Genomic DNA, 13,733 nt, shown 5'->3' with positions numbered 1-13,733 from the left:
GTGATGTAATTCCCCCTGCTGTAATGCTCTATCAATATGGGGTGGCGTTATCAGAAACCAGATATCCTCAGGAGAGTCCAAGCAGGATAAGCCACGTTGCAATGACATCCCTTAGTTTTTCAAACAGGTTGTCAACGATATTAACTCTGAACTGCGCTTTGTCTCTGATAACCACCTCTCACTCCCGCCTACAAGACTTCTCCCGTGCTGCTCCCCACTTATAGAATTCCCTACCACGCTCAATCAAACTTTACCACTGCCTTCAAACCTTTAGATGCTCTTCGAAAACCCATCTCTTTGTTAGAGGTGACCATATCCTCGATAACACTATTCACACTAATGCACCCTCACAACTATCCCAAAATCCACTCTGAGCCATACTTGCTCCTCTTGTTTCAGCTGTGCCTTCTTCCCTTTAGAATGTAAGCTCTCTAATGAGCAGTGTCCTCCATACGCTTTGTTTTCATGTCTCCATTCATTTTGTCTGCCTTATCTGTTCTTGTTTTACGTATGTCCTGTTTTATGTATGTCCTTGTCTTTCCTACTGTACGGTGCTGTGGAGCACTGTGGCGCCTTACAAATCTACAATAATAATAATAATAATAATATGCCTCTTAGTGAAGCAGATGATACACAGAGTAGCCTGTCTCTGAAAGATCTGGCATTGTTTTGTTAGTTGCTGCTGCTGTTCCTGCTGCTGAAGGCGATTTACCAACCCAGTGGGCTGTCACAGTCATATAATGTTTAGTTTGCCCAGTTCTGCTTGTCCCCATATCTGTGGTTAAGTGTACAGTGGGTAGAATGGCATTTTGCAGCCCAATAATTTTCTTATTTGTAACCTCCTGGTACAAGTGAGAAATTGCTTGTCTAGTAAAATGGTGTTGAGATGGAATTTGGTAACGGGGACACAGGACCTCAATTAACTGTCTTATTCCTGATGCATTAATGGCGGATATTGGTCGCAGATCTAATACTAGTATAGTCGCCAAGGAACCTGTGATCCACTGTGCGACTGGTTGACAGTTGCCATACTTGCTTCCTCTTGAAATGGGTTGTTTAACAGTTGTTGTAAACTACTAGTAGTCTTCTTCTTAGTCTGCTCCTGGGTTGAAGATCCACCCCCAGCAGCAGGAGCAGCAGCAGTGGGCCTAACACTCAAGGATTCTTCTGAGAAGTCTAAGATATGGGAGGAGTCATCTCGCCATAGCAACTTGAATGCAGGACTAACTCCGTTCACTTGTGAGGATATTGATGATGAAGGTGTTGGGGGTATAGATTGCAGGTGCTGGGATCTAGCTGAGAGAAGGGAGGTAGCTGATGCTGTACTGCTTGTTGTTATTTTTTAGTATAAGTTTCTGATTTTCACAAAAGCTTTCCATGAACTCGCGTCAAATGGCGTAACATGGATGAGGTTCCTATATCGTGAAGGGCCCTACCTCTACTAACTGTGGCTTTACAATGCTACGAATGGCTAGACAACTGTTGTCAGGATTTGTGTAAAAATAATTTCACACATAAGAGGTGGATTTTTTTGTACTTATGTCCAAGCATGACAATGGCCTTCTTCTAATCACTGGCAAGAACTGCTTCCACTGGTGCAGGACTTGCCACAGTAGAGTTCATTAACAGCACTGTTTGCTTAGGTGCCTTAATCCCATTGTTAGCTTGTTTTGTGGGGGCCCTAACAAATCAAGCACTTCAGACATAAAAGTTGCACACCTTGTCACTGAAGCACTTGCTTTGTTAAACTGTACATGTCCTTTTCAATATCTTACATAAGGGTGGGTGGGAGGGCCCAAGAACAATTCCATCTTGCACCACTTTTCTTTTCTGCCACTGCTGTGTGGAAAAGTTTCCTAGATGTGCTATGAACTGCCGTGTGTTTGTGTCGTTGCTCTTTTGCTTAGCATTCAGCCAGCTCGCTGCAGTCTTTGACCGAAAGTGTATGAAAATAATATTGTGACCTGTGAGGTGTTCAAAATTGACTGGAAATGACTTGAAATTAGTGTTATTGAAGTTAATAATAATGTAGGAACAAAAAAAGAGCAACATTATGTGATTTTAGCATATTTTAGCTATTTTTTCCTAAAAAAATACAGATCCAAAACCAAAACACAAAGTTAATCCAGATCCAGAACCAAAACCAAATACGGGGGTCAGTGAACATCTCTAATGGCAACCCACGTGCCACCTGTTGCCCTTTACTGGTTTAAGTTTTGCACCATTTTATTGATGCTCTCTTATTTGTTTGGTGTAATTAGCATTTTTCTCTTTTATTTTCTATTTTTGCACCGGGAGATTTTCAGTTAAGTAGCGAGGGTTTAAAAGTAAACTTTAATATATTCAACTGTAACTCTATACAAAATATTAAAAAAACACCTTCTAATAATTAATCATTCACTCATTTTAGGTTTAGAAAATTGGGGTAGAGGTGGGTACTGGATTGGACAGCATTGTGAGGGTATCAGCGTGGGGGTGAGGTGGTTGGAGTGGGGGTGAGGTTGTGCGAATGGGGGTGAGAGTGCTAGGAGTCGAAGGCAGGCTGCTCTTAATATGGTGCAAAGATATGCAATTATGATGCTCAGTATCAGCAGCACCATCTAGTCGCTTCCGAATGTATGTTTGTAGATTGACCTCCAGCTGGTAGTACTTCATTCATTAGCATATTGGTTATATGACATCAATTTATGAAATGAATTGCCGGCCATCTATTTGCATTACTGTAATTTTCATACTGAACTGCTGCAGGAAAGACAAATCCCATTTATTTTTTTTAAGTGATAGACAACGGCTTTGCCATGCTGTGTTTATTTTCTTTAATATGGTAAATTACACTTTTGCTTTTTTTAATAACAAATATTCTCTCTTCTGTATCCGGCCCCGTTACCCATACTTACCAACTTTATAATGTTGGTATCCGGGAGCCTGCGGAGAAGGTGGGCGTGATGGGGGCGGGCCTCCAAAATGTGCGTCATTTTGGACCCTAGTGAAGTGGGCAGATCCGGGAGATTGCCACACTCTCCCGGGAGTCCATGAGACTCTCGCAAAATGCGGGAGTCTCCCAGACATTCCGGAAGAGTTGGCAAGTATGCCGTTAACCAATTTGTATACAACATAATAATATATATAAAAAAACTGATTACATTATCAGATTGCGTACAGATCGGGCTGTACCACTGCACAGAGTACTAACAAGTACGCCTAGCCTGGGGTATTTTACACAGAAGCACCAGGAAGGTGTCAGTATACTAAACATCTGACCCCTACCATTCTGTAATTTGGGGCAGCCAGGAATCCAGTTGAAATCTACATTGTTTCATGATGTCCATTCAATAACAAATGCAACAAGTGAAGAAAGCAACAGGAAAGAAACTGAACGAAAAAAGTTGTCTGACGTACAGAATAATACAATAATTTCATTTATTTGTTGCAACCTTTAAAATATGGGCTGTAGAGCTGAACTATACACACTTCCACAAAATGTCTGAGTAAAATTGATTGAACAACCGTATACTAGCCATAAAAGATCATACAAGTTTGGCTTAACTTTGGACTGGTGTTAAAATAAGAACATGTTATCATATGACTATTTTAAATAAACATACCCACAGGTCACCCACACATGTAGTTGGTTTTTTACATAAATGTTAAACTGTCATGAACCAAAACACAAGAAATAATGGCACATTAAAAAGCCATTAAATATATAATAACACTCAGTAAAGAGCCACAATTATATTAAAATAAATCTGAAACTTTCCAATACTATAGGTTAAATACATCACCAAAGATTTTTTTTTTCTGGACAGGCAGCATTAATAAAAATGATCTCACTCTTTGCATAGTCTCTGGTTTATGTGGAGCAATCTCTTGAAGGCTATAAAACAAAGTCACTTCTTTAGGAGGCTACTCAAGCCCGCTTAGCATGGAGCATTTCAATTAATAAGTTGTTGCATGGGACTTCCCCACTAAGGTGCTTGTGGTAGAGGTACTCTTCAGCCTGCATGCTGATGGATCGAATTTCGGCTAACCTCAGCAGAAGCAGACGATACTTGTCCGTACAATGAGGATAGTGGCACATTGTGTATTCCAGGAGGGCAGAGTTGATCTTCTCTTGAGCACTCTTTGCTAAGCTGTGATTTTCCAGGAACTTTTCATCTGTCAATCAGCAAACAGAATAATTAGTCATCGATAAATTATTTCTTTATTTTTGCTCATTGAAAGTTTTTCTATAGTGCCTACATATTTTATTCACAATTATTCACATCAGTTCCTGCCTCAGTGGCGCTTACAATCTATGTTCCCCGTCACACAGGCACACATAGTTAATTTCCTCTGAATCCAGTGAACTTACCAGCATGTCTTTGGAGTGGAGGACAAAGCCAGCAAACACCCACACAAACACAGACACAGGGAAAACATACAAGCTCCATTCAGATAGGGCCCTGGTTGGAATGGAACCCATGACCCCAGCACTGTGGGCAGTAATGCTAACTACTAAAAATGAAAGCATTGCTATATCGCATTACAGTACAAAATAATATATATAGAAGTATTAGTATGGATACAATTTTTATATAGACTTGCCAATGTTTCTCCCAGAGAATAGACCAATAGCAGCGTATAATATAAAAGTGAATTTATTTAAATATCGACCAGTGTAGTTAAAACATATTCCGATCCAAATTATCATTTCTAAACAAATAGACTTTCATCAGGGGAACAAAACTTAGTGATGCAGGTTTTAGAAAGAAAAAAACTGCACCAGAGCTTATTTAATTCAGAGTAATTAGTGCATAACTGGAGCAGTATATGAATCAGGCAATGGGTAAACTAGTGTGGAGGAGCCATGAGCAACATACAGATATATACAAACTCTATACTGAATTAAGCGGAAAAGAAGGAATATAACAAATGCCAAACGAAAATATCTCCTTATAACTAAGGCATAGAAAATAGAAAATAAGTAAAAAAAACATGGTAAAGATAATTAGCGTCATGACAGACATTAAAAGATATAACTATGGAGGAGAATGGTAATAATGACCAGAAGAGCAACGTTAAAAGAAGTATAGAAAAGAAGAAAATACATCATGGACAATACAAAACCGCTGTGCAAAAAACAACAAAAGAGAAGACGAAAAGAATAAAAAAAAAACTCAGTACACATTATAGCCAATAAGGCACCCAAGAACTGAGGTCATACCAAGGTGAACGAATAAGAAGACACACTGAAAAAGTTACAGAAAAACACATAACTTAACACATAAAATATATGTAGGGAAGGTTGTGATGGCAGATTCAATAGATATGTTTAAGAAAGGGTTAGACAAATTTTTAGCGGAAAGGTGTATCCAGGGATACGACCGTTAATTTAAAATAAAGGATAGTAGTGGATATAGGGTAAAAATTGGATTTCAATATTGAGTCTGGGGGGATTTTCAAAATTGAAACAGATGGGCGGTTGCCTACTCTGGATTAATTTCAAATATAAGTGCAGGATCGCAGGAGATCCAAAATAGGTTGAACTTGATGGACTGGTGTCTTTTTTCAACCTCATCAACTATGTTACTATGTTACTAATATTATTATTACTAATAATAATAATAATACAATTAATAATAATAATTATTATTATTATTAGAATAATATGAAATATAACCCTTTGAAATATTTTGGCAAAATAAAAGCATTGGGTTGCCTTGCGACAAGTGATCACATGACTATCTCGGTCATGGTGGAACAGTGGTTAGCATTGCTGTCTCACTAGTACTGTGGTCATAGATTTCATTCCAACCAGGGACCTATATTTGTGGAATTTGCATGTTTCCCCCATGTTTCTGTGGGTTTCTCCCACAGTCCAAAATCAAGTGATGTGAATGACTACACAGCAGAACAACTGAGCCTACACAACATTGCTGCCTCACCGCCTGCAAAATTGTTAAGTGTTTTGAGCGTTATTGGGAGCTATATAATTAAAAAAAATATTACTATTATTACATCAAACTAAGAGTTACCCATTTTGATTATAATTCCAACAATCTGCTGGATACATGTAGAGAGAAACCAGTCCTACATAAAAAAAAAAACAAATAGTAAAAAATAAAAATCAAAGTACAACATTCTTGTAGAATAAAGACAAGGGGTATATTTAATAAACTGCAGGTTTAAAAAAGTGGAAATGTTGCCTATAGCAACCAATCAGATGCTAGCTGTCATTTTGTAGAATGTACTAAATAATTTATAACTAGAATCTGATTGGTAGATATGGGCAACATCTCCACTTTCTCAAACCTGCAGTTTAGTAAACATACCCCAAATCTTATCCTATCCAGGCTGCAGTCACATCTCCTACACATGGATGGTGAATATGACAAGTTACACACAAAGCATGTGTCAAGGCAGCTGAAAGGACAATATACACAAGCAAACACATTCTGAATTGCTGAACAGTACAACTATCGTACATAAAATTAGGGAAATTTACCATCACTGATTATATTTCTTTTATGCCTTTTTCCAAATCATAAATTATTTAATTTGTTTTTTGTTTGTTTTTTTGTCGTTTTACAATGCGTTTACATTTCTTAGTGCCGTCAAAGAATGGAAAAGGATTTCAGAATAGGGCCTGCATGGCAGAAGCTGGGGCGCCAACACGGAAGATGTAATCAGTAACAAATAGGTTATATTTGTAAGTAGGTATCTATTTGTAGGCTATTTATTTCTAACATTAATTAGAACAATCACTGTAACAAGACAGTTTGATAACAAGCCGCATAATAAATTTGCCTCTTCTATCAGGGGCAGGCTGGGGACAGTTGGGCATCTGCCCCCCAGGGCCGGTCCCATAGTGGGCTACCTTGGGCTGGGCCACCTGCATTTTTTTTTCCTTTAAAATGTTCCTAATAGGCTGTCGAGTCTTGTCCCCATGGCTAAAATTTGCCAGCCCTCCGTTGCCCTCCTGTAGAACCACTGTGGTATCCTCAGGGAAATCATAGCCAGTTGTAAAACTGTCAGTTTTGTCCATGCGGTTTCCTCCCACACTCCAAAAACATATTAGTAGGGTAACTGGCTACTATCAAATTGACCCTAGTCTGTCTGTGTGTGTATTAGGGAATTAAGACTGTAAGCTCCACTGGGGCAGGGACTGATGTGAGTGAGTTCTCTGTACAGCGCTGCGTAATTGGTGGCGCTATATAAATAGCTGATGATGATGATGCTGTGTTTAGTAATGTTCAGAATGGTGTTCTATGGATCACTATCAGAAAGGCACTGTTGGAACTTTTGGCTTCAACCACTCAACAGACCATGGGTAAGCTTGAATTTTTTTTTTACCTGTGAGGCTGCAATGCTAACTACCGTGCACTAGTCTGAGGTTTGCTAATGCTGTACTCTACAACCATTCATTAAGTATAGGCCCTTAAAGTAGAACTCTAGTCTCTAATAACATTTTATTCAAACCCCCCTCTCCACAACTAACCAAAGAGTGGGGGATCCTTCACCATGGTAAGTCTTTGAGGGGTGGGCTGATCTGTATAGAATTTTATTAGAGACTAGAGTTTTTATTTAAAAACATTAAGTACGGCCTGTCATTTGTGAGAACCTTTCCAGTTTATGCTACCCTTTCCATTTCATCATAGGGTATTGTCGAGTGATTTTAATTGCATTATGTATATTGAATTATAATTAATTTACTTCAGCAAAGTTTAAAACAGGTAGAAAATAAGTGGGAATAAAAAGAGAGAAGATTTTTAATATCCAATTGAATTAGAAGATGTTCAGCGTGACATCATAGGTAAGACCAGGAGCTGGTGGGGGATGGGGTAACCAGTCACTGTAATCTCCACACCTCAATGGGTGCTTTTAATTACCTCAATATTAATCCCTGCCTCCAATTGGAGTCTGATCTACACCAGCCAATACTGTGGGAATATGGCAAAAATGTCAAGGTGGAAGCATCCTGCAAAACCCTTTAATTTAATTATTTATATGCCCCATCTTATAAAAAAATGAGCAAAACATTATTATTAATTTTTCTACTGCCTTATATTGAAAATAAAAGGACATGCTAATATTGTTCTTCACACATTTACTTTTCTGCAGGAGAATGAAACTGACAAGTATCAAGTGAGTTTGTAGAGATACCAGTGTCTCATCCCTTTTTTCCTTCCCTTTTTATTACAATAGACACTGGCAATCAGCCAAGAGCTCTATGACCTTTGATATGTTTTAAAACTATTTGATATATACAATTGGGATATATGGATCTAAAGGGAATGTTCATGAAGATGCCCTCTAAGTTGGGATAGGGCATGTCCTGGATCAACCTTTACATTTTAGTGTAAAAATAAAGTTATCAAGTATTTGTGTGCGACATGACAAAAAAAGCCAGTATTTTCCTTATGTGCAAGATAATAAATTAATTTGCACCCCTTGCATTTTAACATGGTTTGTCCAGGATCAAATTTACTCCTTTTTTTGCCTTACTTTCCTTAATGACTCAGGCCCTTTGTGTATGTAATTAGATGCCTATATTGGATACTTTAGGGTACTATGTTGCCTACATTGGATAGTTCTCCTACCATCAAACATGATACTTATTTACCTAGATATATTGTTCGATGCAAATGGGTTTGAGATGTTAAGTGGAGGTTGATGTACCTGTCCTACCACATGTAGAGACAAATTCTATTGAAGGTTTCTCATTGGTAATCCTTCTCTTGCATTTTCTGCTCATCCTGGCATGTGTACCGTAATAACCCTTTATTCAGTGTAGCTGATGTATCACTGATATATAATTATTGATAATATCAGGTGTGATTTTGTATTTAGCCTCTAAATGAGATATCACAGGGTATTACTGTAACACAATATTAGTTGTTTGTTGTACTTACTTGTAGTGTATGTATATTGCCAGGATTTGTAATAAAATTATTTTGCAGCTTGATTTGTTTACACCATGTGATGGACTGAGTACAAATACACTGTGCTTCATTTACATATTTTTGGACTATTTGAGGGCCACTCTTTTATTGGACTGTGCCATTGACTGGTTCTATGGGCCTCATTTAGGAATTTTTGTATATAAATAAATATATGCATTACTGTACTGCACATGAATATCAAAATGGGTCCATATCTAGACTGATGATGCCATAGACACCTGAAGAAGTGAAGCCGGGGTGGACAAGCATAAGTTGAGTACAGTAATGTTGTGTACAGGTAAGTGTTATACATCCTGGAGATGTAACCTAACGATACATGTATTTATACCCAAATATGTATATTAGGACTGGGGACCTGCTATAAAGATATGTGGTGGTGATGATGATGATGAAACCAGTGGTTCTATGTAGCTACTTCTGTTTGACTGTTTGCATATTGATTCCTTTAGCTGATAGAACGTCATTCAATAGGGTTGCGGCTATATTACTGCAAATGACGCTCATCTATTCTAATTACTTATTTATCATTTCAGTCTCGCTTACTGCAGGAAAAAATATTCCCTTTGAATTTATAAAGCAGTAAATAATGGTATTGGTAGAGTTTGAGTTTGTATACATTTTATATGGAAAATGCGACTTTCATATCTACTTTCAACACCGTCAAGGCACTATTATCTCTTGTGTTTGGCACTTCATTACTATACATATGAACACTGTCAAGCTGCAACTTTATGCTATTGAGGAGCATATGTATAAGCATTTGTATGACTGATGCAGAAACACTACTTTTGAGTAGAACATCTATTGAGCTACATGACACTCAACCTACACATGTAAGTATGCTTTATTTATGCAAAATGCGTCAAACTCTAAATGAGGCCTTCTGTGCTTAATGTACGTTCCCATAGGACTCCGTTATATTGTTCTGAGTGTTATCAATTGCCACTACAGGCTATATTGAAATTGACACAAAGGGGCATATTCAATTGTTACCTTTTTCCGATGCAGAAAAAGTATTACCGTTATTACGGTAATTTCTAGTCAAATTTCAGCTCGCAGCTCCCTGAGCCGCGAGCTGAAATCCAGCGAGAAAACTACTGTGATAACGGTATTTACATGCACTATTACCGTAATAACAGTAATAGTGCGCACACCGCGAGAATTTTGGCTATAACGCCAACAATTGAATATGCCCCAAAGTGTGTATGTCCAGATTCATACATTTATATTATTTTTTGGACTCTCACTGTTAAAAAACATTTACCAGATGTTGAGAATATGTATTGCATATGTAGTAGTTACACCCTTGTACAACAATTTGCAATATATCACATTGACCTGAAAAGGGTTTACAGGGTAAAACATGTTGTTGTTATGATGCTGTCTGGGTTATATCTCCACTAGATTCAGAGTGAGACTGCTTTACCAGCTCAAACAGCAATGCCCTATAACTGGCACCACCTTACCCCATGTACATCTTAACTATACTCCAGAGTTATACAGGAAAACATTGTAATGGAGACAGCAATTGCTCCTTTTGTTTCACCTATGGGCATAGCAATGGTGTTGTTGAATAAAGAAACATGTCAATCCAACCTGATTACCAGGATCAATGCCATGGCTATGGTGCAGTGAAGGACCCATGTAACTGACACTCAGACAGTATTGTTGAGCTGTGAAGGCAAGTGCAGAAAATGGAAGGAGGGAAGCAATACTTGGATACTAGATAGTTCGCCTCACACACTTTTGCACAATGTTTCTCCACGAAAATGCGAAAATGGAAAGTTGAAAGTGCACCTCTGAGCATGTGCATAATGGAAGTATTTTTATGTCATGTTGATGGCTAAGTGCTCGTCTGCACAACAAGGAACACCCCTAAAAATTCCCCCTTTCCACCCATTTATCATGTTTCAATTAACTTATTCCATAAAACTTGTGTGCCTATTCTGTACTTTGTAAGAGCCTCACAGTACCTGTCTCCTAAGTAAATATTGCCTTCTTGCTTTGCAAACTCATGAGTCTTGGTGGACATCTAACAAAAATAGGCATATATTGTGCTCATTAGATGTATTAAATGAAAATTGGTGTCCAAAAAAGGGTTTGACCACATGGTACAAACATGCAGAAATTGACACATATGCCATATAACTGCTACAAGTTGCACTTGTATTAAAACCAGGGAATGTTAGATACATAAATTGCAATGTATATTAAGCTGACCAACTATTACCAAAGTCTTTCCCTTCTAACTAGTCCCTTACACTTAACTTGAACATGGATTAAAACAGAATTTCAACATAATGATTTATATAGATTATAAATCATACTTGCCAACTCTCCCGGAAAGTCCGGGAGACTCTCGAAATTCGGGTCAGTCTCCCGGGCGAGCTGGCATTTCTCCCGCATCCCAGATTTCACAGAGAGGTGATTCACGCCATTTTGGAGGGCGGGAGGGGGCGGGGTGAGGCCAATCGTGTCATTTTGGCCCCGCCCCCGTGACTGGGTCGCGAGGGCGGACCAAAATGACGCGACTGGCCTCGCCCTGCCCCCTCCCGCCCTCCAGTCACACCCCCTCTCCCGGAAACTTGTTTACGGCATTTGACAACTATGTTATAAATGGGTTGCGTCCTACCTGCACACAGCAAGTACTTCCTGAGCAATGGCAGCTTTATACAATCTGGAGGGGAGGGGAGCTAAAATAAGAGTTTGGTTATAATCTCCATGTTTAGCAAAAGTATGGATATATTGTGCTCACCACAACTATTAAATTAAACTGGGGAGCAATGATGGTGTGATCACGTATCACAAACAAGTGGAAATCTAGGTTGCATGGTGGGACCAAAGCTGATCTTACACTGCTCATTGGCTATTTTGTCCTCCATAACTGATTACAGCTATAGACATAGGACATTTGCTAATGCTTGCTTCATAGCTTCTTTACATACATGCACTGCGATTGTCCTGATTTTCCAACGGGTGTAAATTAAGAATAGCTCAAATTTAGCCAAACTGTAGGATTGGCTGAATCGATTTGCCCATCTCTAGTTTTCAAGTGATTGAGAACTGCTTTTACATGCTGTAAATGCTACGTAATATTGAGTAAAAGAGCGTCATTTAATCACCGGGAGGCGCAATTGATGGGAAAGTCTTTGGGCTGTTCTGTGTTGTATTTGATGTAAGGGGCGAGCAAATGTACTTTGTTTACAGGCTTCCAATTATATAAAATCCAACAGGTACTATTTTATCGTTATCACACTTCAGGTAACATACCTTCTCATAAACAGAGTTTAAAGTCACGTCATATTTGTAAATCATTTAATAATAAAAAAGTAATGGAAATCTGAAAGCCGCTGATAGTACAACATTAAAATGTGTTCTTAGAGAAGCTGTCAAATTGAACAATAATCTTCTTGAGGAAGTTTGTGTGTACTGGTTTTATAGTAATGAGGCTTCGTACATAAAGTCAATTGTAATTTTACATTCAAGTCCAACTATCACAAAGAGAATAGTTAAAAGTTATATTTATCTACTACATTTACAAAGCCCATTACCTATAATCTGTATGAAATCTGAGGGTGTTTTTGCAATATCAAAATCAGGTCACACTGTTTTTTTTTGTTTTTTTTGCTAAATTGGAACATTTTGCTAAATAAAAGCCACACATCCCCATATTCCTGAGGTTATTTCATAATAACCATAAAGACACTGCATTGATGAATGTCAAAATAATACCTAGGGCTTGATCGACTGTTGTTGTCTAACTCACCTGATTCTCCGAGAAGCCCTATTCAACGTTTAATTGAATATCAGACTAATCTTTTCATTCTGGCAAGCCACAAAGAATGTTGGCTAAATAACGTTGACTCACTTCATACAGAGGCAGCAAGCAGTTGGTCGTGTCACAATGGAACTCATCACATATACAGACGTGCCTCGGATTATTTCTATGCCCTCAAGTGTTCTCCTCATTCAGAAATGCTTTTGTTTAGCAGAAGCTGTTGATAACTTAGAAATGGTTAAGGGAATGTGCTGGCTTATAAAAAGCCATTTCCCCCGTTCTGCAGTGACTGCTCTATGAATGCAAGACATGAAATCGAATGACAGTTCAACCCATTAAGGCTCTATTAAGTCCTTCTGCAGAATGGATGCTTACCTGAGTGAACTTCATAAATATTGCTGTTTTGAGAAGCTTCAATATTAATTAAAACACTTTACCTGCTCAGGAGAGAAATCTATTTAGCAGCACAAATAGAAGCCTCTCCAGTCAATGCCTTTGCTTTGATTGTGTGGGAAATGTGGAAATTCTCTTGATCAAAACAATTGCATCGTGAATGTGAGATGAAACTCAGCTTTATACAGCTGAGCCTGCAACAGCAATGAATGTACAGAGGCGAGAGATGGAGCATTAGAAATAGATTATCAACATTAGTGAGAATCCCTACCAAACATAGCACTTGTGTCTATTGTTCACCATAACACTTATAGATGTGTGTCTGATGGACGCTACCAGCAAAAGTAATTTGTGGGCGCTGCTGAAAGGAGGTAGTTCTTATATATACATGTATGTATGTATGTATGTATGTATATGTATGTATGTATGTATATATATATATATATATATATATATATATATATATATAAACAACTTATTTTTGCTTTTTATTTATATATATTTTGTCTTCTTTTTTTTTTTTTTTTTATTATTATTATTTATTTTTATTGTTTTTCTCTTCCATATACTGACAGTGAGTGCTGGTCAAGATAGATATGTCGCACCATTCAAGGTCA

The 13,733-nt window shown here is 38.0% G+C and overlaps 2 protein-coding genes across 3 annotated transcripts in view; both read right to left on the bottom strand.

Annotated features, from left to right (window-relative positions):
* The window catches only part of PSMB7 (proteasome 20S subunit beta 7), a 979,390-nt gene that overhangs the window by 563,510 nt on the left and 402,147 nt on the right, over window positions 1-13,733 (bottom strand). The gene's annotated exons all lie outside the window — the stretch shown is intronic.
* NR5A1 (nuclear receptor subfamily 5 group A member 1) overlaps window positions 3,397-13,733 on the bottom strand; it is a 170,486-nt gene continuing 160,149 nt past the window's right edge. For both annotated transcript variants that reach the window (XM_075184712.1, XM_075184711.1), the window contains exon 7: window positions 3,397-4,158. In XM_075184712.1, the coding sequence (XP_075040813.1) occupies window positions 3,911-4,158 (248 nt within the window). In that variant the 3' untranslated portion in view covers window positions 3,397-3,910. The remainder of the gene's footprint in view (window positions 4,159-13,733) is intronic.

This window comes from Mixophyes fleayi, chromosome 9 (assembly GCF_038048845.1).
Source record: "Mixophyes fleayi isolate aMixFle1 chromosome 9, aMixFle1.hap1, whole genome shotgun sequence".
Taxonomy (NCBI): Eukaryota; Metazoa; Chordata; class Amphibia; order Anura; family Limnodynastidae; genus Mixophyes; species Mixophyes fleayi.
Note: the sequence above shows the minus strand (reverse complement) of the source record. Positions and strands in the feature narration are given on the sequence as shown.